Source organism: Cnephaeus nilssonii (genome assembly GCF_951640355.1).
Source record: "Cnephaeus nilssonii genome assembly, chromosome: 4".
Classification (NCBI taxonomy): Eukaryota; Metazoa; Chordata; class Mammalia; order Chiroptera; family Vespertilionidae; genus Cnephaeus; species Cnephaeus nilssonii.
In genome coordinates, this window is record NC_137075.1 from 102,146,367 (window position 1) to 102,171,609 (window position 25,243).

The 25,243-nt window shown below is 44.8% G+C and overlaps 1 protein-coding gene and 1 long non-coding RNA gene across 6 annotated transcripts in view; one reads left to right on the forward strand and one right to left on the reverse strand.

Moving 5' to 3' along the window:
• Window positions 1-5,745, reverse strand: part of WDR20 (WD repeat domain 20) — a 52,787-nt gene extending 47,042 nt beyond the window's left edge. For all 5 annotated transcript variants that reach the window (XM_079768932.1, XM_079768931.1, XM_079768930.1 and 2 more), the window contains exon 1: window positions 5,463-5,745. In XM_079768932.1, the coding sequence (XP_079625058.1) occupies window positions 5,463-5,711 (249 nt within the window). In that variant the 5' untranslated portion in view covers window positions 5,712-5,745. The remainder of the gene's footprint in view (window positions 1-5,462) is intronic.
• Window positions 3,903-24,144, forward strand: LOC307098237. The gene is made up of 3 exons (XR_013813425.1): window positions 3,903-5,367; window positions 11,709-11,799; window positions 22,357-24,144. It is a non-coding gene; the product is annotated as an uncharacterized lncRNA (long non-coding RNA).
• Window positions 24,145-25,243: the final 1,099 nt, after the last annotated feature.

A 25,243-nucleotide genomic window follows, 5' to 3' on the forward strand; every position in this document is an offset into this window, starting at 1 on the left:
ACAAAAATCTCCACATTTATTTTTAAAACAAGATTCTTTAGGCATTTGGCCAAACTAGTCAGTGGCAAAATCCACTAACTATGTTTTGATTCTTGCTCAAGTTTTCTACCAGAGCACAATAAACATTAGATTAACTCAAAGATAACAACATAGGTGACAGTTTTTTGAGGGTGGAGACTCTGTCTACACCTAGCATCTATAACAGTAATTCATATCTGGTAAGCATGCCCCATAAATATTTGCTTAAGGAATGACATTTATGACTATGTCATGGATTTCACTGACATATTTGGGAGGTCCTTGCCATTGCTGATATCCATCCATGGAGTCTTTCAAAATCTCATCATTACTTTCTGTTTCAAGGTCAAGAAAACCAAGGTATCACATGAGTTTCTCAAACCTGCTGTAAGTGATCAATTAAGATGCTTTCCCCTCAAATAACTAAATCTTTACTACTTTAGAAGTCATTAAATAGCCCTTAATGGAAAAAAATTCTACATTTCCACTCAGTTCCACATGTGCCCTACTAAGTACAAAATTTCTCCAAGTAAATTTGCTATAAAAAGTTCTAGACTTCTAAGCCTCTTTCAAACTATATGAATGGTGAGCACAGAGAAATAAAAATTACAAATGGGGAGAAAAGTGTGAAGAACATGACCTTCTCTGGAGCAATCCAGTGTCTAAAACTAGTCAAGGGAGAGGAAGGGAGCTTTAAAAGGCATCCAGTTCACCCTCCCCCACAAAGCATTAATTCCTCAGTCACCAACAGGTGGTCCTGCAGTCTTTGCCAAAGAGAATATTTTCCATACCGAATGATCATTCTCTCCCAACTCAACCCATCACCATCCTGGATAAACTCTGGCTCTAAAAATATTTTAACTGTTACTAATGGACTCTTCAGACCCCCCGCTCCATCTCAGCATGGTGAGTACAAAGCTTTTTCCAGCATAAAGACCTAGAATCACAATGTGTTCAACTTGCCTTCACTATACTCCACACTTTCCAATTCCCATTCAAGAAGTAGGCAATGAATCCATGAAGATATCTTCTCAATAGAAAGATGAATTCATTTTCATTTAAAAAATGACTGCCCTGGCCAGGTAACTCAGTTGGTTAGAGCTAGCCCAAGGTTCTGGGTTTGATCCCAGGTCAGGGCACATACAAGAAGCTACCAATGAATGCATAAATAAATAGAACAATTAATCAATCCCTCTCTCTCAAATCAATAAATATCTTAAAGTGTAAAAAAAATTATTGAGCATAGACTCATACAACTTTAAGAATTGAAAAGGCCTTGCAAGTCATGTAATTCTGTGTCCTACCTATTGTAGAAATTGTTTCAATAACATCTCTGGGCAGCACATTTGTGGCCTGGAATCTCAAGATGGAGGGTGGGGAGAAAGGCTCTTTGACTTGAATGCCAAGTAATTCTGAATATGTATAGCTTTAAAGAGGTGTTTGTTAGTACATACATCTGGTAGGTAACATTGTTTGACAGAAGTAGATCAAAAGTAATCTGTGCCATTACTTCACCACCACTTGCAACACAATTCCCAGTTGTAAGAAAGCTAATTTGTAACCTATTAACAATAATTTCCAATGCCTTTAAAAAGATGTGAGCTACTAAAAATAACTATTACTTTTGGGCTCAAAAGTGAATAGGTTTTTCAGCTTTTACAGATCTTTTTTAAGTATGACATAGATGGACATGGATGTTTTATTGTCATTTACTCAACAAGTAAACAGGAAGGGCCTACTCTATGCTGGTCACTCTGCTGGGCCCTAGGAGGACAGAGAAGGCAGAAAAGACATGGTCTCTATTCTAAGAGAGCTTTGTTTATAGAAAAGACAGGTTGTCACCCAAAGAATTACAAATTTTAAGAAGTGCTATAAAGGCAAAGTACAAGATGCTGTGAGAACACGTGATAGGGAAAACAGCTGATCTAGCCTGGGACTGGAAGGATTTGCAGAGGGAGTGATGCTTCAGTTAGGAACTAAATGGTGGCCATTCACATTTACGTAAAAACAGTCTCCATAAAATGAAAGGGTTGGTCCAATAAGCCCAACTACCTTTGGCATCTGTATCCTAAAACAACCTTTTTTAAAAAAAGAAAAGCAAAGTATGCTAGAAAAAGGCTTGAAAGCTAGCAGTTCAAAGTTCTTTGGGAGAGGGACAGTCTTACTCATCGTGGATACCCCACATCACCTAGTACCGTGGTCGGCAAACTGCGGCTCGCGAGCCACATGCGGCTCTTTGGCCCCTTGAGTGTGGCTCTTCCACAAAATACCACGGCCTCGGCGAGTCTATTTTGAAGAAGTAGCATTAGGAGAAGTTTAAGTTTAAAAAATTTGGCTCTCAAAAGAAATTTCAATCGTTGTACTGTTGATATTTGGCTCTGTTGACTAATGAGTTTGCCGACCACTGACCTAGTATAATTATTATCATGGTAGTCACTCAAATCTTTGTTGAAATTATTAGTATCAGTATTAAACCAATGTTTAAATTACCTTGAGTTAAGCAACATAAATTCATAAAACTACATCTCCTCACACAAGGAACCCAATTTCCAACCACTTCAATTGTGAAATGATGCTTTCACCTACCTCAGAGGATTGCTTTCAAGAATCAATGAGATAACATATGCCAAAATGCTGGGGTAAATTCTGAAATGCTCAGAGTATATGGCATCCTTGTGACCAAAAAGCTTGATCAGTCTCTTCTCGTTAAGGCAGTTCTTTAGATTCAGCTGTGTTTCCTTTTCCTTACCATGAGAAAACCCTAACACAGGTCTGCACGTGCTCTCTAGCCTTGGTTTTCGCTGAGGAGGTGAGGCTGCACAAACTCTGAGGCCCCTTCTAGCTCTAGAACCTGACCTGTCAATGTTTGAAAAGGGCCAAAATCACAGCTCTCAGCTTTGATGTTGTTAGACTACATCCTCATCCACTCCATTCCCCACGACTCCATACTTCCTTTCAGGAAGTTTTTTAAAGAGTCCTATTTTTACTTATCTTATAAGCAGATTTAAGTTGAATGTCTTCATCCAAATCAGAACTTCTGAATGATCTGAAAAATTGTTGTGAAACTTTATACGCCCCAAAGGAAAAAAAAAAAAAAAGGAAAAATGACCAACTGTCAAAAACAGACTTACAATTCCTAACCCCAAAAAGTAAATTTTGGCCCCGCCAGTGTGGCTCAGTGGTTGATTGTCGACTTATGAATCAGGAGGTGTGCAGGAGGCAGCCAATCAATGATTCTCTCATCACTGATGTTTCTATCTCTCCTTCTTCCTTCCTCTATGAAATCAATAAAAACAGTATTTTTTAAAAAAGTAAATTTTGGTTTCTGATTAAGGAACACTATCTGCCCTATTTTAAAATCAGAAAACAGTCCCAGAAACAATCACTTATACTCAGAAATAATAAATGCAAACTCATTCATGAAAAAAAAAATTTTAATTATAATGGCTAGACAAGAGTTGAAATGTCTACCAAATAATGTGAATGTATTACAAGATATTACCAAATGAAAATGAAATTTTACAAAAAAAATTAAAGTGCCCAAATAGATTATGCAGCTAAAGGCAAATTTACATGTTCAAGATTTTGTCTTATTTAAAATAATGTTTTGGTGTGGTTCTGAAAAGCTCTCCTAGTTTTACCCTTCATTGAATAGTATCCCACTAAGAGAGAACGCTGTTTCCATACTTCCAGGCAAGAGACCTGTTTTTACGATGCAAAGAGGGGCTACCTGATCCAGATAAGGTTTCCCACTAGAATGCTTCAGAAATAATATATGTTCAAAGAAAACTTTAAAAAAAAGGGTAAACCCTTTTTTACACTAGTAATTGCTAGAAAACTTAGTTTTTAAGCACTTGCTTATTTTTATAGAAATAGGTGTTAACTTAAAATTCTAAACTTATTTCCAGAGAAAAGGCTGATCTGTTCAGTCCTATCCATGTCAAGACAGCAGTGTTCTGTTTGACAGTTACTCTTAATGCTTATTTTAACTCTATTTTACATCTACTGAGTGTTTTAGGGCTTTAAAGTTCATTCCAGCCATGATATTATAAATTAAATGTGTGTATTACACCATTCTCTTTTAAAAAAGGTGCAGATAGGGAAGTTAAATAACTCGTCCAAGGTCACCCAACAAGTCAGTGACAAAGTTGGGGTTAGGACTAAAACTTCTGTTCCTAGACTACTAATGACTTCACACTCTCCCAATTAAAAAGAGAAAAAATACAGTCAAGCGATTTATTGTTAAGTCACTTGTAACATATCTCAAACATAGTGGTACACATACACTCTTAAAATAAAAGATTCACCTTGAACAAGTAAGACAACTTGCTACATTTAGATACTGTCATTCCCTACTGTTCTGGATATATTAAATCTCAGAGTATATTCACTCTTCAAGATGCACAATTTATTTGCACACTAACCGCACATTTATAAATTAACCGGTCACCACCTTTTCCCATGCCTAGGTGCTGTGGGTGTGCTAATTTCCTCCGTCTTCCAAGAGTCCAGTCAAAGACCACATATCTCTAAAGCAGTTCTCAATGAGGACAAAGTTATGTTGCTAATGAAAGAAAAGCTCTACTAAGTCGCTTCTTTTAAAGAGATATTTTTAAAGGATGATTGCATGCTTCACGGAATTACTGTTAAGTCGCCCGCCAAGAATGGTTCTTGTAAAGTCGCTTTTAAGGCATAGCCCTCCCTGTTTGGGACACAGTCTGACTTGTTGGGCGAGGCTGATGCGGGCACGCTCTCACGGAACCCTTGCGGACCAGCTTGGTTCGCTGCAAACGTCAGTTCGACCTCACACTCGGCTAATTAGCCACCCCATACTACAAGGGACAAGCTGACCCTCTTTACTTAAAGAGTCTTCAGCAACCCCTCCGAGGAAGGCTCCGCCGGCGGAGACGGTGACAGCGGCCCTCCCTCGGGTGCTTCTGTAAAGAGCGAGTGTTGACACCAGAAGGAGAGACTCCAAGGAAGTGTCAGTGCGGCGGCAGGTGAAGCAGCCCGTCGCGCCGGGCGGGTCCCTCTGACCCAGTCTCAGGTCCTCCGCTCCCGGCCCCAGCCGCCCGTTCCCTAACCCGGAGCGAGACTCAAGCGCTGCCGGGAGGCGAGGCCGTCTCCGCGAGCAGACGGCCACCCCACCTCTTCCGGGGACTCGCAGGCCCGCTCCCTGGCCGTGTCAGAGCCTGGCGGCGCCTGCCGGACCCTGCCCGAGGGGAGGCAGCGGCCCTGGGGCCTCGCGGACGGGACCCTGCACCCCCGGTCCTTCCACCGCCCCCACCCTGCTCTCCAGAACCCCCCGTCCTCAGGAGCAGCCCAGCGGAGTTACCGGCCCACTCAAAAGTAAGCGCGACGGTCACCCTGGCCCCCGCGGTCACCGCCCTGCTCCCGGCATCTGCCCACGCCGCCGGCGGCCCCGGTGACGCCCGGGTCGGTACCTTGCGGACCCCCTTGTAGATATAGAAGTAGAGCTCCCGGCCCACATTGAAGCAGAGGCGGTCACCGTTGCCAGACTGATCGTTGAGGTTTACGAAGGAGACGCGGACAGGGTTGGATCCCTGCGAGTTGAAGGGCACCCGGTTGGGCCGGCTGTACTCCGAGTTCGGCAGCAGCTTGTACAGACCTTCCCGGGTGGTGAATTGGGTCTTAATCTCGTTCATCTCCTTCCCTCCTCCCTCCGTCGCCATCTTGGAAAGCAGCGTTCATCCTGCCCTAAGTGCCCGGATCACGCCCACCGCGCAGGCGCCGTCCTGTGCTCGCGCGCTCCCCCCGCCCCTTCCTCCTGGCCCCTCCCACCCGCGAGCCGGCCCGACGGAGGCCGGCCCAGGGGCAGGGGCGGGCTTGTTTACCGCCCGACTGCGCAGGCGTGCTCACCTGGCGCGCTCCACGCCGCGGGGAGCCGCAGGCTCCTCCCCTGGGCGCGGCCAGAGTCGGCCCTTCTGCGGCGCAGGTGAGGCCGGCTCCGCCCGCATCCTCCGCCCTGCAGGTCCGGAGACTCTTAGGGGGAACGGGGCTGCTGTAGGCAGAGCGTAGGTGAGCTCGGGGCGGCTGGGACCCGAGTTACCCCGGGACCCGGAGGCGCTGAGAAAGAGAGCTGTCTCCGCGGCCGCCCCTTTCTGCCGCGAGGGGAGCCGGAGCCCCAATGTTATGCCTCAGGAGGGGCGGGGGTGGGGCGGTCCCCCTCCCTTGGGACCTACCCTCCGGCCACCCCCACCCCCTATCCCTGCGACTGTCGGGATCCCCTCTGCACCTCCCGGCACCCGAGGACCCGAGTTTTGCGTATCGCCACCCTTTTTAGGCGGGGTGGAGGGAGAGTGGCGTGTACACACACACACACACACACACACACACACACACACACACACACACACGTGAGCTTGCAAGTCAGACACCTGAGTACCTATTATAGGTGAGCGGTGGCTGATTTTAAGAAAAGTCGGTTGTGTCGGCACTTCTGTGAAGTTTGTCTTCACCAGGTTTTTAGAGAAAAGGGGAGAGGGGACGGGAATCAGAGACTAAGGAGGATTCACTTGTCTTCCTCAGTTATTAATAGCCCTTTGATTATAGACGGTTGATATTTTTTTTAAAAAGAGGCTCAAGTGGAAGCTGCGAAATTGTTTCCCAGGCATAGTTTTGTGCATATACTGTGCTGTGTCTAGATATGTAAGGACAGGCACACGTGTTGAAGGCGAAACAGTCAGCATTTTATACCTGGGCCGCAGCATGTTGCACGAGAATAAGAACGTTTCTGACGTTTCTGAAGTGACAGAAACATTCTGGTAGAATTCCGGGAGGGGCGGTCACACTGGGTACAGAAAGAATGAACTATTTCTTTAAGTTCACATTGTAGCTGGAGGGTCACAAAAGAAGTGGAGGGAGGTTAAGTTCTAAAGTAAGAGGAGTCTAAATCATAAACATCTTGTGTATCACAAAGCAAGTAGATGTCAGTGGAAACTGTGCCAATGATGTAATAATGCATTTGACACTAACATCTTGTATCTTTTGTTGGCAAAAAAAAAAGCACTAACATTCTACTTAATAGGTCCTTAAAATACTTTAAAATTTTCTTGTTATATTGTTTTGATGTTATCTGCGTTTACCTAAAAGTCTAATAAAAAAATAAAAGTCTAATAAATATCAGAAGTCTTTTAAAATACCAGGATGTCTTCTGTGGTCACCATGGATGTATCCCAATTTTCTATAACTGTTATTTTATGTTAAAAATATCCTATATAATAAAAGGCTAATATGGAAATTGTCCCCTCCACCGGGAGTTCGACCAGGGGGCAAGGCTGGCCGGCCAACTGCCCATGGCCCCTCCCCCCAGCCAGCAGGCCCTGATCCGGACTGGGCAAGATGGCTCCGATCGCCAGCCAGGCCAAGGGACCTCACCCGTGCATGAATTCATGCACTGGGCCTCTAGTATATTTATAATGATCACCTTGAGGGATAGTGACATCCTGAATCATCTATAATAATAAAAGCATAATATGCTAATTAGACCAGATGTCCTTCCGGACGAAGTCAGGGCTGCAAGGGAAGCCTGGATGCTTGCTGGTGGCCAGAGGGAAGCCCGGGTCCTGGGTGCCAGAGGAAAGCTGGTGTCGGCAGCCAGGGGAAGGGAGGCCTACGCTTGCACAAATTTCGTGCATCGGGCCTCTAGTCTAAAAATAATTCAATTGTGTTCCCGTTATCAAGGGGGATAAAAGCATAATAATACCTTTTGGAGAAAAAATTACTCAGCAAGCAAAAATTAAAACAAAAATAATTTGTTAGCCCTCAACCACAGCTTTCAATTACCCATAATACCGGTATGCCTCAAGCATTCTATTAGAGTTTTATTCTATATGAACCTAACATGTTTTATTGTGATCACGATTATAATAGGCTGTTCACTTTGTCCCATCCAATGCCTTGGCATAATCTCTATTCTTAGTTTTTCTCCCCCCACACTTAAGGATGCAGTAAATAATACCTGAACGTATATAACTAGGCCTGACCTGAAATTCATTTCTGATTTTCCCCTTTCATACTGGAATTTCTTGTTGGATTTGTGCCTCCAATTCATCAGTGTCTAAACCTTAGCAGTTCCCTTTCCTTTTCTTCAAACTTTAATTATTATGTAACTAGAGGCCCGGTGCACAAATTCGTACACGGTGGGGTTGGGCGGGGGTGGGGGGCGTGGGCGGTTGGCCAGCCAGCCCCACCCCTGATCGGGGTGTTGGGGGCCAATCGGGGCCCAGATCAGGCTGGTTGGCTGCCACAGTGCACGTTATAGCTACCGGTCGTTCCAGTCATTCTGGTCGTTCTGCCATTCTGGTCGCTGGGCTTTTACATATATAGATAGCTTTATGAATGATTTCCTTAATTTCACTTTTTCTCTCAACTCTGCTCCTATAAACAACTTTCAAGTTAATTTTCTTAAAACATTACTTTAGATACTGCATTCTTGCCCAGAAACTTTCAATGACTTACAACAGCCATATTATTTAAGTCATGCACCCAGTAATTCTCAGCCTGTTGTTACGTATTGCAGAAAGTCAGACTGTTCTGCATCACCCTTAGCTCTTTCTCTTGCTGGAAAAGAACCTTCTTTCCTCTGCTTTCCCCTTCATAGCCTGTTTTCAGGACTAGTCTAAGTCCCATCCTCACCAAGCCTTTCCCAAGCCCCTGGTGATAAAACCAAATTTGAAACCAAGCATTCCCTATTCAGGATACATGGCTGGCTTCAGGAAGTGTTTGAACTCTTTGTAATTGTATTTAAAATGTTGTGTACATGTTTATTATGTTATTGGAGTCTGTAGCCTTCATCAGATTTTCAAAGAGGTGTGACCACCCCCACCCCCAAAATTTAAAAATTACCACTCTAAACTTCGGTGGTACTTTGCCAAGCTTTCATATTTCTTTTTTTTAAAATATATTTTTATTGACTTCAGAGAGGAAGGGAGAGGGAGAGAGAGATAGAAATGTCAATGATGAGAGAGTATCATTAATCGGCTGCCTCCTGCAGACCCCCACCTGGGGATTGAGCCTGCAACCTGAGCATGTGCCCTTGACTGGAATCGAACCCAGGACCTTCCAGTCCACAGTCCAACGCTCTGTCCACTGAGCCAAACCAGCTAGGGCTAAGCTTTCATTTTTCATGTGTAATAATCCTAAACCATTATCTTCTTTTGGTATTAGGATATGCTAATTGTCTTGTATTGGTATTTATCTTTTAGTATGTACATGCTGCCTTTCAACCAGGTTGTATGCACACTCAAGAATATGAGAGGCCTCATTCAAATTATTTTTTTATGTTTTTATTGATTTCAGAGAGAGAAACATCAATGGGAGAGAATCATGGATAGGCTGCCTCCTGCATGTCCCCTACTGGGGATTGAGCCTACAACCTGGGCATGTGCCCTGACCAGGAATCCAACTGTGACTTCCTGGTTCATAGGTCGATACTCAACCATTGAGTCACACCGGCCAGACTCATTCAAATTCTTTGTATCCTCAAATATTTGAGTGCTCAGGTGTGCCACTCTGTTCCAGCCTTTGGGAGGCACCAGTAAACAAAAATCCCTCACTCGTGGAGTTTATATTCTTGCAAGGATAAGACAGAGGATAAACAATAAACACAAATAAGTAAACCAAATAGTGATTGTGCTAGGAAAAGAAGTACAGCAGGATAAGAGAGTTGGGAATGTGTTGGGTAGGTTGCAGTTTAAAATATGGTGATCAAGCCCTGACTGTTTTGGCTCAGTGGATAGAGCATCGGCCTGTGGACTCAAGGGTCCCAGGTTTGATGCATGTACCTTGGTTGCAGGCACATCCCCAGTGGGGTGTGTGCAGGAGGTGGCTGATTGATGTTTCTCTCTCATTGATGTTTCTAGCTCTCTCTCCCTCTCCCTTCCTCTCTGTAAAAAATCAATAAAATATCTTTTAAAAATAAAAATAAAATAAAATATGGTGATCAAGATAAGCCTCATTGAGAAGTGACATTTCAGCAAAGACTTGAAAGAGGTGAGGGAGTGGGCCATGGCCTATCAGGGAAAAGTGCCAAGCACGCAGAGGAAAAAGCCATGGCAGAGCCCGCAGGACACAAGTGTGTTTATGTATCCGGACAATCAATGGGTCTGTGCTGCCTGTCACTACTTGAGCCAATTAAGCAGAGACAGGGTTGAGTCACATATAAGCGTTTATTCCAATCCTGCTGTCAGTATGGGAGAGCAGCAGGTCATCCACAAAAATCTGCTCTGCAGTCCCCCATAAACCAGCTGCTTATATAGGGTAGGACAAGGATTACACAGGGAGTCTGGGTTGGTACTCCTTTGTTTGGGCAACAAAGTTGTCAATCTTTCCATAATAATAGGCAGTTCTTGAATGAGAATGGACTGCATTCCAATGTTGACTCCCAGGTCCAGGGATGGGGCATACAACTCCCAACCAGGTTAGAATTTCCTTTCTTTAACCAGAACAAGGCAATCACAGTTAACAGAGCATGATTATGTTTCCCATAAACATAGCTAGTTCCCAATATTCTATTTGTGCCCCTAATACACTGTGTTGAAGGAACACAAGTCAGTCAGCCAGAGTGGCTAGAGCAGAGTGGGCAGGGAAGCCACTGCAGGCTTTAACATCCATTTGCTGGTTTGAAAGTAGACTGTGGGAAGCAAGAGTGGAAGGTCCCATTGGGAGGCTAGTGTAGTAATCCAGGCCAAAGGAAGTGGAGGCTTGGACTAGGGGTAGTCGCAGTCCAGACAGAGAGGTTAGAGTATCCTAGTTGTATTCTGGAGGTAAAGCCAATAGGATTTCCCAGCAGATTAGATCTGATTTATGGGAGAAATGGAGGAGTCAAGAATAAATCCAGCCCTAACCGGTTTGGCTCAGTGGATAGAGCGTCGGCCTGCGGACTCAGGGGTCCCAGGTTCGATTCCGGTCAAGGGCATGTACCTTGGTTGCGGGCACATATCCGGTGGGGGGTGTGCAGGAGGCGGCTGATTGGTGTTTCTCTCTCATTGACGTTTCTGACTCTCTCTTCCTCTCTGTAAAAAATCAATAATAATAAAAAAAAAGAATAAATCCAGAGTAGGCACAACAGCTGGAGAGTGGAAGTGTCATTAACCGAGATGAGAAGCTTGGGAAGGAGCAGGTTTTGAAAGGAAGATCAGGAGTTGAGAGGAAGCAAGTTGACTGGTTGAGAGGAAGCATAGAATTGCTTGAATTGAGAGGAAGCATAGAATTGGTTGATTCTGTGGGAGGCAACCGGGCGATCAGGGGAAGGCGACACCCCTATCACCCCGCTGCTGCTGCCACTGCCGGCCGCCACAGCTGCCGGCCCTCCTTGGCCCTCACAGCCACCACGTCTTTGTCCAGAAGGACGTCCAGAAGACGTCCAGTCTATCTGGTCTAATTAGCATATTACCCTTTAATTAGTATAGATGATTCAGTACTTCTTTATAAGACCACGAGTAGCCCTGCACACAAACCGTGCGCCAGTAGCTCTCTGCCGCCCTCCTGTAGCTCCCCTCTCCACCCCCCTCACAGCTTGCTGCCCTGCCCCCTCCTGTAGCTCTCCACCACCCACTTGTAGTTCGCTGCCACACCCTCTTGCAGATCCATGATCCAGTCGCTACGTGGTCGGTCGTTACGCCTCACGGAGTAATGGATAATTAGCATATTTCTCTCTTATTATATAGGATTATGGGACTTGAAAACAGACTTGGAAAACATCCCATAACATAGTGTCCTTAAATACCACTTCTACTTCTGCCTCAGATCTGCAGAATGGTAAGTCTGACACACCATTAGGTTTGCTAAATTGTGATTTTTTTTTTTTAATCCTCATCTAAGGGTATGTTTTGCATTGATTCTAGAGAAAGAGGAAGTGAGAGGGAGAGAGAGTAACATCTATCAGTTGCCTCCAGTACACGCCCTTGACAGGGGATCTAGCCTGCAACCTGGGTATGTGCCCTGACTAGGAATCAAACCCACAACCCTTAGGTGCACAGGACAATGCTCAACCAACTGTGCCCAGCTAAATTATATGTTTTTAGATACAAATTGATCATTTACAAAGCATCTTATTTCTTTTTTTTTAATTATTTTTTGTTGATTTTAGAGAGAGGAAGAGAGAGAGAAACATTAATGATGAGAGAGAATCATTGATCAGCTGCATGCCCCCTGCTGGGGATCAAGTGCACAACCCTGGTATATCCTGACCAGGAATCCAACTGTGACCTCCTGGTTCATAGGTCAGTGCTCAACCACTGAACCACACTGGCTGGGCAGCATCTTATTCCTTTCTAAGTAATCATTTAAGTGGATACGGTACTTAATATTTCACACATATCTTGAAATATAAGTGTTTCTTAAAGATCTTTTAAGGTGTTCAAATACAGCACATTTTGTGAGAGCCCACTAGGTGGGCATTATGCTAAGTGCTTATACCTGCTCTTCATGAACAACCTTATAAATTGGAACCATTATCTTTTTAGAAATGAGAAAACTTGGTGTCAGAAAAATTAAAATGACTTGTCTAAGTTACTGTCTAGTGCAGGGGTGGGGAACCTTTTTCCTGCCAAGGGCCATTTGGATATTTATAACATCACTAGAGGCCCAGTGCATCAAAATTCATGCACTGGAACGGGGGATGGGGGTCCCTCACCCGGCTTGCCTCTCACCTCTCACAGTCCGGGAGCCCTCAGGGGCAGGAGGTGACCTGGCGATCAGGGGAAGGTGACACCATCACACCTCTGCTGCTGCCACTGCCGGCAGCGCAAGCCTCGGCCGGCCCTGGTTACCTGAGCCTCGGGCGGCCCTGGGTAGCTGGGCAGCCACCATCCAAGGCTTGCCTGTGCCTTGGGCCAGCCCTGGGCGGCTGGGGGACTGAGGGGACTGGGGGACTCCGGAGGCAGGTGCCCCGGCAGGGCTGAGGGGACTGGGCACCACCATCTTGTGGCTGTGGGTGCCGCCATCTTTGAGGGTGGGGCAGTCAGTTAGCATATTCCCTCCTTATTGGCTGTGGGCATCGCCATCTTTGAAGGCGGGGCAGTCAATTAGCATATTCCCTCTTTATTAGCTGTGGGTGCCGCCATCTTTTGCGGTGGCATGAGGGTCAATTAGCATATTCCCTCTTTATTAGATAGGATTTGTGGCCCATACAAAATTATCAATTTAAAAATTAGCATTTGGTGAAACATTTCATTAACTCACCTCTAATGCCTTGGCAGGGCCAGACCCAATGACTTTTTGGGCCTTATATGGCTCATGGGCCATATTTTCCCCACCCCTGATCTAGAGCTAAGTATTAGCAGAGACAAAATTTGAATTCAGGTCTCAAAAGAGAAACATCTTAGAGCTGTGGTCAGCAAACTGCAGCTCTCGAGCCACATGCAGCTCTTTGGCCCCTTGAGTGTGGCTCTTCCACAAAATACCACGGCCTGGGCTAGTCTGTTTTGAAGAAGTGGTGTTAGAAGGAGTTTAAGTTTTAAAAATTTGGCTCTCAAAAGAAATTTCAATCGTTGTACTGTTGATATTTGGCTCTGTTGACTAATGAGTTTGCCGACCACTGTCTTAGAGTAAAATTTTAAAAATATTCATTTTAAAATTATACATTACCAAAAGGTGAAGAATAGCAACTTAAGTGAAGCAAATATTTTTTTAATGCAAAGGATGTTTTTTAAAACTCAAAATTAGAAGAGAAAACCCACAGAATGGAATAAAGTATTTGCAAATCATACCTCTGTAAGGTACTTGTATGTAGAATATGTAAAGAACTCCTACACAAAACACAAATAACCTAACTTTAAAGTGGGCAAAAGATCCAAATAGACTTTTCTCCAAAGAAGATACACAAATGCCCAGTAAGCACATGAAAAGATGCTCAGCATCATTGCCATCAGGGAAATGCAAATCAAAACCACGTTGAAATGCCACTTCATACCCATTAGGATGGCTATCATCAAAAAGACAGATAATAACAAGTGGTGAATATGTGGAGAAATTCAAACCCTCATACACACGCTATTAGGAATGTAAAACAGCGCAGCCACTTTGGGTAATAGTCTGGCATTCCTCAAAGGTTTGAACAGCTGCCCTGGCCCTGACCAGTATGAATCAGTGGTTAGAGCATCAGCCCGTGCATTGAAGGGTCCTGAGTTCAATTCCCAGTTGAGGGCTCGTACCTGGTTGTAAGCTGGATCCCTTCAGGGTACATGCAAGAGGCACCCAATCTATGTCTCTCTCTCACATTGATGTTTCTCTCTCTCTCTCTCCCCCTGCCTCCTTCCCTTCCACTCTCTAAAAATCAATGGAGCAGAAAATATCCTCAGGAGAGGATTAACAACAACAATAGCAAAAAGCATCTTCCCTGACCAGTTGGTTGAAGTGTCATCCCGTACACCAAAAGGTTTCAGGTTTGATCCCTGGTCAGGGCACATACCTAGGTTTCAGGTTCAATGCCCAGTCAGGGCACATCCAGGAAGCAACTGATCAATGTTTTTTGGGTTGTTTGTTTTTTTTTTGCTTTCTCTCTCTCCCCTCCCCCTTCCTCTCTTTCCCTTCCTTCCTTTCTCTCTAAAAAATCAAGAGAGATCTCTGGCGAGGATTTTAAAAAATTATTTTTACCTGTTTTAACAGCTACCATATGACCCAGCAATTCCACTCTTAGTATATACCCAAGAGAAGTGAAAACAGGTCCACACAAAAACTTGTACGTGAATGTTCATAGCATCATTAGTCATAATAGCCACTGCTGGGAGCCAAGATCAACAGTAATTAATATAAATGCGAGAAGTCCGGTCAGAAGGCTGAATGGGGCTTTTGATATTCAGAAGGCTGAACGTCTGCATTGTTGTTACCGGCTGCTGATTCAATAGCCCAAGAGAACCCCCCAAACCTGGTGATCGCTTTACTGTTTAGTAATCATCACCTTTGATATGTCTATTTGCATTCCTAAAAGGCAATTGTGTATTCTAGTAAATAAAAGGCAGATGGAAACGGAGACTCAGTGGAACTTGGTCCCTTATACAAAGCTCACATCTGGCTTCCCCCATAATTTCTAAATTTATATTTCTTGTCTTGTGTATTAATTTGCGCGTCAGCCCTCTCTCCAGGTCTTTGAACCCAGGCCACGCTGGCAGTGGCGCCTCAAGCCACAAAGTAGAAATAACCCAAATGTTCATTGACTGGTGAATGGATACACAAAATGTGGTCTATTCATACAATCGAGTATTATTCAGCCAGAAAAAGGAATGAAATACCGATACATACAACACGGGTAACCCTTGAGAACATTATGTAAATGAAAGGAGGCACACATAAAAAAGGCCACATACTGTATGATTCCATTTATATGCAATGTCTAGAACAGGCAAATTTGTTGAGACAGAAAACAGGTGAGTGGTTGCCTAGAGATGGTAGGGAAAGGGGGAGGAGGGGTGACTGCTTGGGTACAAGATCTCTTTTGGGGTGATGAAAATGTTCTAATAGTGATTGTGTGAATAGTTGCACAATTCTGAATATACTGAAAACCACTGAATTATACACTGTAAATGGGTGAATTGTATGTGTTGTTTTTTTTTGTTTTGTTTTGTTTTTAGTGGCAAACAATGATCATTTTATTATTGTCATGATTCTGTGGGCCAGAAATTCTAGCAGGGCAGAGCAGAGACACTGTGTCTCTGATCCACAATGCCTGGGACCACAAATGTGAGGATGACTTGAATAGATGAAGATGACTGGGATGTCTCAAAAGGAGCTATGTGTCTGAGACCTCAGTTCTTCTCCAGGTGGTGTCTGCTAGAGCTGGACTGTCCATCATGGTTCCTTCACTCACATAGCTGACAGTTAGTTGATGCTGGCTATTTGCTGGTGGCTCATTGGGGCTATCAACCAGTGCCTACATGGGTCCTCTCCATCTGGCTTGGGCTTCTTGATAGATCCTCCCTTCCCCCAGGTGATGGACGGAGTATGACGTAAACTCCACCTGCAGCCGGACATTCCTGAACACCTTATGTGGACTGTACATTGAACCACCAATCAGCACCTGCCAAATACCCTAAGCCCCTGATTCCTAAGTCCCTAAGTGCCTAATCATGTGCCTTATATGAAACCACCAATCAGCGTGGGCTGAGTGCCCTAAGCCCCGTCCCCTCTTTTCCTCCCCTTAAAAGGTGCTTCCACCCTGGCACGCCCTCTCTCTTTTTCCCTCTGGAAGGGAGCCGGCAGGGGTCTTCTCTCCAATAAAGCCTGTGTCCTGGTCCCTGGTCTCCGGCCCTCTGTTTCATCTTTCACTTCTCACAGCATAGTGGCTGTGTTCTGAGAGTGAGTATTCCAAAAGAGAGAATTCCAAGAGGCACAGGAGAAGCTGCAAGGCTTCTTATGACCTAGCCTCAGAAGTCCCAGAAAGTCACTCAATTGGTCAAGCAGGTCACCTCTCCTAAGACCTTCAAAAGTCTCATCTCATTATGGCATCAGCTTGATGTCCAGAATCTTGATATCTAATTCAGGTCCAAGTGTGATTGAGGTTCCTTAGATGGAGTTCATCAGGTACTGCTACTGGAGTACAGTTCCTTTTGATTCCCCGCTGCTCCAAGGCTACCCTCTCTTCCAAACTACATCTGAAAGAAGCTGGCAGCTGAGACAGAAAGCCCCACAATGATAGCTTTTCCCAAAAGTAGAAGCATTTCTTCCTAACACGTTCAGGTCACAATCTATATGTGTTGTTAAAACTAGAGCACACCCAGTATTGTGTCCAATTTACGTCTCAGACAGCTACTAAATTATGAGGAATGAATACTTGTTAGGTTTGTTGGCCTTACCTAGTAAATGGACCTGCTAGTATTCTTTACGTCTAGGGGTGACATGAAGTTACCAAGACACTAAGGGCTCTGAGAACCAAATAGTCGGGAATCTTTGCCATAAAACGTGAACCTCCCAAGTTGTACCTGCATTTTTATCTCTACATGAACCCATTCTCACATTTTTTTAAAAATATATTTTTATTGATTTTTTACAGAGAGGAAGGGAGAGGGATAGAGAGCTAGAAACATTGATGAGAGAGAAACATCGACCAGCTGCCTCCTGCACCACCCCCCCCACCGGGGATGTGCCCGCAACCAAGGTACATGCCCTTGACCGGAATCGAACCTGGGACCCTTCAGTCCGCAGGCCGACGCTCTATCCACTGAGCCAAACCGGTTTCGGCATTCTCACACTTTTCTTCTAGGATCAAAGGAAGAGATATCTCTTGGTTTGGAAATGATTTCTCCACCATGCTCTCGTAATAAGTCCCTCTTGCCCCTCTAGGACACCAGGCTCCAGTAGTGACTTACCTACCATGTCTCCTGGGCAAACTCCCACCCTGCACTGCTCCCACCTCCTCCCGTGCCCTATAAACATGCCGAGCAAGGACAGTAGCTGCAGAGAGGAAACAGTGGGCAGTGTGCCCGAGAGTGTGGCCATGGTGTGGCGGTTGCCCACAGAATTGCTCTTTCTCCACCGAAAAACAAAACCTCTACCTATCGTGCCATCTCTTAGGTCCCGGCCTTAAAAAACTCACAGCTGACTCCCACCCTCATATAAATATAGCTCCACATGTGCTGTTTCAGTTCTCTTAGACTCCAGGAAGAAGACAGAAATGTGGGTTCCAGTCCACATAATGAAGGAAAAACATAGGAAGAAAATGAGAGAATCGGTTGTCACAAGGCTGTGACATCCTGTCACTCACAGACACGGAACCGGTTGAATTTTAGAGTATTCTTAGCACTGCGTCCGCATGAGGACACCACTTTTTGTAGATAGAACCAGCTTTATTTTTCACTGTAAACCTCCCCCAGTTATCAGTTCGATGACAGCCTGTCCAAGCAGCCCAGTAAATAGTGTAGGTTTTATCTCTTCAGAGATTAGAGAAGGGCGTTCAAGCTTGATAGCCTCAATAACAGTTTCTAACTTACTCCCTCTGAGGACCTTAAACAGGAAAGAGAGGAGAGTGAAGGGAAGAGTTGGGGCTCCCCGATAAGGGGAAAAGTAGTGTGCCGCTCAGACGCGACAAGAAGTCCAGTCCTTGTCAGTCACCTGAGCTGGCCACACCGCTGGCTGCCCAGTGACCTACGGCCATATGCTTCTGTGGAGTCCGTTTCTGGGGGCCTCTGACCCAAAGTAAGATGCATTTGTTAACTTAAAAATCCATTCTAGGCCTGGCCAGTGTGGCTAAGTGGTTGAGCGTTGACCTATGAACCAAGAGGGCACATTCATGGGTTGTGGGGTCTATCCCCAGTAGGGAGCATGCAGGAGGCAGCCAATCAATCTCTCTCTCTCTCTCTCTCTCTCTCTCTCTCTCTCTCTCTCTCTCATTGATGTTTCTGTCTTTCTATTCCCTCTCCTTTCCCCCCCCTCTCTCTCTCTCAAAAAAAAATCAATAAAAACATTTTTTTATTTTTTAAATATATTTTTATTATTGATTTCAGAGAGGAAAGAAGAGGGATGAAGAGATAGAAACATCAATGATGAGAGAGAATAATTAATGGGCTGCCTCCTGCACGCCCCATACTGGGGATCGAGCCCATAACTGGGGCATGTGTCGTGACCTGGAATTGAACTGTGACCTTCCGGTTCATAGGTCGACGCTCAAGCACTGAGCCATGCCAGCCAGGCCATTATTATTTTCTTAAATCCATTTTAGAAGTTTCTATTTGGAAAAGTAAAAATACAGTCTATCTAATTAACAAGATCTGGTCTAGGACGGGCAGGGGGTACTCTCTGGAAAGGTACCGCGAAGGGAGGCTGTTTCTGGTATTACCTGGTGAGGCTCCGAGTTCACTGAGGCACGGACCACTCGCTTACTGTAAAGCGGGAGACCCTCCTAGATGTGAAGCATGAAGTAAACGCGCACACGTACTGCATTTATATCTAGTTTACTCCTTTTCCGCCTTCCTCATATTTTTATTTATTTATTTTTCTTTCCCTTCCTGATGTTTCCATTTCTGCGTGCTCCATCACTGAGCTGTGATACCTGTGGTTCCTCATACCTGTCACACCTGGGCTTTCGTGACTTGGCACAAGCTAGGATCCCTTTCCACTCTGGTCGCCAGAGGGGATAGAATTTGCCACATCCTCTAAACCTTAACCCAAAAAAAAATCCCTCTGCCTGTTCATCCCTCGGGTTTCAGCTTCAGAGCTGTGTCCTCACCTTTCCCTGACGCCCAAAATCTGAATTATGTCACTTTCTTATTTTCTCAGCTTTGTTATTGCCTTTATAGCACTTACACAATTTCTAATGATGTACTCATTATTATCCGTGCGTTTTCACACGTTTACCTAAGTAACACCCGCCTCCCCCTGTGGACTGTAGGCTCTTTGAGAACAGGGACCCTGTCTTTTTTGTTTGGTGTTTTGTATCCAGATGGGGTCTGACCTTCGGTAGGTACACAATATATACCTGGCAAATGCATGACTTGCCTCCTCTGAGAAACATTCTCTAGCTTTGAGCACTTTGTGTTAATGCTTAACTGTGCTGTGGATCTCATCTCCCTAGGTGGGCAGCTCCGCATGATTGCAGCTCACCTCCCGAACACCTGCCTGCTTCCTTCTCTCATACCTTACCCCGAGCTCCGCTCTGCCTGAGGCTCACACCCTGTGCTTCCACTTGGCGGTGGGGGGCGGGGGGGGGGAGGGAGGCTCATCCCCTTATTTATTTTATGTATTTGGCTTTGGAGTAAATATTTATCATGCCCATTGTTCAGTCACTTCCTTAGCCCCTACTCATCCCAATTTCCTCTCCCCCAAAATAAAACACTGTCCTAATTCTTTAGGGCCACATTTCAACTTAGTAGGGTAGGATATTGAATTTGCTGGAGAGGTTTTAACAGCATAAGGATTATCAACGGGCTCTAGATCTGTTTACTGGGAAAGAAAAGATTATTAATTTGGACATAGAACAATTTATTTTTCTTTTTACCATGCCTTTCTGATATACAACAATGCTTTATAGGTAACTGATGCTCAGGAACTGTTTAGTGGGTTGAACACATACCCAAAAAGAGCACTGGACTTAAGGTTAAAAGACATGACACAAGTTCTACTCATGATCCCATTATTTGATGTTGTGTTGGAAGCACTAGCTAGCGGAGTAAGTAAAAGCTCAAAATGAAACTATTGCTATTTATGACTCTACTAGAGGCCCGATGCACGAAACTCGTGCAAGAGTAGGCCTTCCTTCCGGCACCAGCTTCCCTCTAGCACCCAGGACCCGGGCTTCCCTCATTATGGGAAATTTTCAAAAAGAAGAATAATGTTGGGGGGGTGCTTTTCTCCCAAATATTATGAAACCTCTTTAATTAAAACATCACTGGAATACAAGAGTACAGAAGTAGACCCCAGTAAAAATGGACACATGATAAAGATGGCATGGTTATTTAATGAAAGGTATTGAAACAACTAGCCATTTATAACAAAATAAATATAGACTCCTACTTCTCTCCTTATTCCAAAATAAACTCCAGATGGAGCAGAGATTTAAATATAAAAATTAACCATAAGAGTCCAAAAAGAAACTATTTAAATAAATATATTTATAGTCTTGAAATGGGGAAGGCTTTCCTAAAAATAGCCCAACTCAGAAGCCATAGGATATTTTTATCCTATGTCTTGCATGGCACAAAACACATTTAAAAAGATGACAAACTTGGAAAAAATATGTGTAACACATATGGCAAGAGGATAACATCCCTAAAAATAAAAATGCTTTTTAAAATCAATTATAAAGACAAATAACCCAGTAGAAAGAAACAGGCAAAGGACATAAAGGAGCAATTCACTCAGGAAGCTCCCTGCTCCACTGCCCCTCCCACCTTCATATAAATTCTCTGAGTCACCTTTGCATAGAAAATACAAGTGTTTGAGCCCAATGGTCAGTGAATAGAGCGTCAGCCTGTGGACTGAAAGGTCCCAGGTTCAATTCTGGTCAAGGGCACGTACCTTGGTTGCAGGCTCCTCCCTGGCCTGGGCCCTGGTCAGGGTGCGTGCAGGAGCCAACCAATCGATGTGTTTCTCTCTAATCGTTATTTCTCTCTGTCCTTCCCTCTCTCTTCCACTCTCCCTAAAAATCAATGGAAAAATATCCTTAGGGGAGGATTAACCAAAAAATAAATAAGAAAATAAAAGTGTTTGTTTAAAAAAATATTTTCTTTTCTGATAAACCACTATAAGCAAAAGCAACAAACAAGAAACTGGAAAAAGTAAAGAGCTTCTAGAAATCAATGAAATAAAGACTAACGGTCCGGTCAGCACAGGATGCCAGCAAATGCTTACAAGGAAATGAAAGGAAACATGTCTTTCTACCAGTAAAAGTTGCTCACTCTCACACTTAAGAAAAATGTAAATTAAATAATAATTTTAAAATAAAATAAAAAATATAAATTAAAATGGCAGATATAAAATGACCTTTTTCTCCATAAAGAAGACCATCTTGAATTCATAGGTTATATACTATCAAAAGAAAAATAAAGACACAAGGAGCTTGATTGATTCATTAATTAAACTCAGTACCTTTTCCTAAGCTGGTAATTCCAATAAAACCATTCCTTTATGTTATAGGGCCCATAGATCTCAAAAAAAAAAAAAAAAAAAAAAAAAGACCTTTTTTTCAAAGTCAGAAAGTTTGATAACTGTTTACAAGGTATGAGGACACAGATACTCTCATGTACTGCTGGTGATGGTGTCAATTGATACAGGCTCCATAGACAATAATTTGGCAATGACTCATACAAGTCTAAAATGTACGTTTTGATCCAGCAATCCCACTTCTTAGAGTTTATTTAACATATATCCTTGCAAATCTAGATTCCCCATCTGAGCAGAAGACTGAAAGTTTATTCTTTGGAAGAAGCAAAACGAAGAGTTTCTGTATACAGGGGATGCTAAGCCAAATTAAGGTCACAAGTGGTATCTTGGAAAGAGGAATGTGCCCTGGCCGGGTAGCTCGGTTAGAGCAGCATCCAGATGCACCAAGGTTTTGGGTTTGATCTCTGATCAGGGCACATACAAGAAGCAAATGATGAATTCATAAATAAATGGAACAACAAATCTCAATCTCTCTCTCCCCCCCCCTCTACCCCCACCCTCTCTCTCCTCCCCCACCCCACCCCCACCTTCCTCTAAAAAAATCAATTAAAAAAAACAGTGACCTCCTGGTGCCCATGCAGAGGTCACTGGTTCCATCCCCAGTCAGGGCACGTGCCTGGGTTGTGGGCTCACAATCCCCAGTTGGTCACGTGCAGGAGGAAGCCAATCAATGTTGATGTTTCTCTCTCAATGTTTCTTTTTCTTTTTCTTTTTCTTTTTTAGAGGACGTTTATTAAAGCTGGGACAGTGAAACAAGGAATGGCCTATGATGGAAGCAACAAGAAAGACTATGCAAGGAAGTGGCCTCGGCTGGGCTGCTGTGGCTCACTAAGGAGTCAGAGAAAAGGGGCCTTGGTGACAGGGCCAGGGGTTAGCCTGAGACAAGCTGCTGCCGCCCATGCTGCATATTTGCAAGCCTCATGGGGTCCCTTAGAGTTTAGGAGATGCACAACAGTGGGGAAAGAGAGAAACTGCTGTGGGGGGCGGGATCTCCTGGGGCGGAGAGTGGGTCTCATCGATGTTTCTATCTCTCCCTCCCTCTCCCTTCCTCTCTCTCTAAAATCAATAAAACCATATTTTTGAAAAGCAAACAAAACAGAAAATGAGATTAAGGGAGCATGTGATTGCTGAATGCTGGGCTCCCATCCTTTTGTCCTCACTAGGCTCCCAGAACACTGACAACCAAATCCTTACTTTCTGTGCAGAAGATTCTTACTTTCTCAGAAGATTCTTTTCTGGAGAATCTGACAGTTCCCAAGATATAAACGTAAGAGTTTCGACACATACAGATTACCCTCCATTGAACCCCAAAGTCTGAAAGCCCTAAAAACCATGTGCTCAGATAGTCAAACAGATTTTTAGCCCTAGACTTTTTTTTTTAATTGTAACCCAAGGATTTTTTCCCCCATTGTTTTTTGTGGTTTTTATTTTGAGAGGGAGAGTGGAAGGGAGGGAGGAGGAGGAAAGAGAGAGAGAAACATTGATGTGGCAAAGACACATCCATTGGTTGCCTCCCACACATGCCCTGACCCTGACTGGGGATCAAGCCTACTACTGAGGTACATGCCCTTGACCAGGAATTGAACCCGAGACCCTTCAGTCTGTGGGCTGACGTTCTAACCCCTGGGAAAACCAGCTAGTTCTAGCCCCCGACTCTTAATCATAAGCAGACAACCAAGGATTATCCAGACATCTGAGAAAAGCCTCTAAATGTGAGCTTTAGAGATCAAAAACAAGGAACAGGAGAAAAGCAATGTTGGAGAAAAAGACTATGCAAGGAGATGAAAAATTTAAAACAAATGCTGACATTCTCAGATAAGTAGATACTGCATCCATGAAGCAAAAACAGTATGACATTTATGTAAGAAACTTCAGAAAATAAAAAAGAATTATTGGATACTAAAAACATGATAGTAGGAATAAAAGGACTAGAAAGGTAGGAAAAGGACATTGAGAAAATCTCCCAGAAGGAGCAACGAGACAAGGAGGAATCACAGGAGAATAAGGTCAGACCCCAGAAGGTCCGACCTCCAAGCACGGAGGAGACGATCATCCACAGATAGTCCAGAGAAACGGCCAGAACTGAAGGACGTGAGTTCACAGAGTAAATGAGCCCACCGAGTGCCCAGCAAAATGGATAAAAATAAACCCACACTAGACGCAACATTGTGAAATGTTAGAACACTCGGGAACCAGACAAGATCCTACAAGCTTGCAGAGAGGAAAGGTCACGTGAAGGATCAGAAACCAGGATGGCTTCAGACTTGGCGGCAGCCACACCAAAGCCAGAACGGAGGCTGGAATACAAGCTCTTTGACTTTTGTCTCTATGACCTTGGTCTTCGTTGTTCACGGATGAATCCAGGTACTTAGCGGCAGTGCCAGACATGTACTCAATAAAAATTTGTTGACTGGCCCGGCTGGTGTGGCTCAGTGGTTGAGCATTGACCTATGAACCAAGAGGTCACAGTTAGATTCCGGGCCAGGGCACATGTCCGGGTTGTGGGCTCGATCCCCAGTGGGGGGCGTGGAGGAAGCAACCAATCAATGATTCTCTCTCCCATCATTGATGTGTCTACCTCTCTTTCCTCTCTGAATTTAATAAAAATGTTTTTAAAAAATTATTGAATGAAAGAGAAGAATACTTTCAAAATGCTGAGGAAAAGTTTCTTCCCACCTGTAACTAATCCCATGGGAAATACCAGTCACGTCCGGGGTAGAGGAAAGACATGGTTGGCTATAGAAGGACTCAAACACTCTACCCTCTGTGTGTCTTTTCTCAGGAAGCGATGATAGGATGTGTTCCATCAAAACGGGAGACCACCAAAGAGAGGCCAGCAGCACAGGAAGTGGGAGGTCTAACGCTGGGGGGACACATGGGGTCCTTGGGGAGATGGTGAGGAGACCCCAGGTAGTCGTCTGCCTGAGAGGTAAAGCCGCCACAGCCACCGCCACGCAGCACCGTTGTGCCCGAGAACAGACGGCCGGGTGTCCTGGCCCCGCTTCTTGCCTGGACTTAGTTTGCCCGGACTGTGTGCTAGTCCAGTGACTCTCCTGCCTCCCTCCCTTCCACCCTGCCACCTGAATTCACAGACATTACCCATCTCACGCCAGGAGATACTCTGCTCTGACCTACTCCTGAGAGCGGGGGGTGGGGCAGATGGACTAGGAAGGAGAGCACAGCAAACCCCAGTCATCTTGACCCCATTCCTGAGAGACAGCTGCACCGGGCTGCCCTGCGCTGCAGCCCAGTGCTCCGCCCGCGGTGACCCACTTCCCACACCCCGTCACAGCCACGCAGCCTCAGCTCCACGGGACCGCCCAGGCTTGCTGACCTGCCGGGCGGGCTCACAGGACTCGGCCGATAGCTGTGCGCAAGGCTCGGCTTTGTTAACAAGCAGAGGATGCACAGAACGTCAGCAGAGGGAAAGGGTGATGCGCAACGCCTAGCGGAGCCGGCGTGAGCCAGGAGTGGAGTCACACGGGACACACTCGTTCCTCCAGCGTCGAATCCGTGACAGCGCCTGTGGAGTGTGTCAACCAGGGAGCCCCCAGGGTTCTGATTGGAGGCTGGTCACCTGGGCCCCTCTGCCTGGCACACACCGAACTGC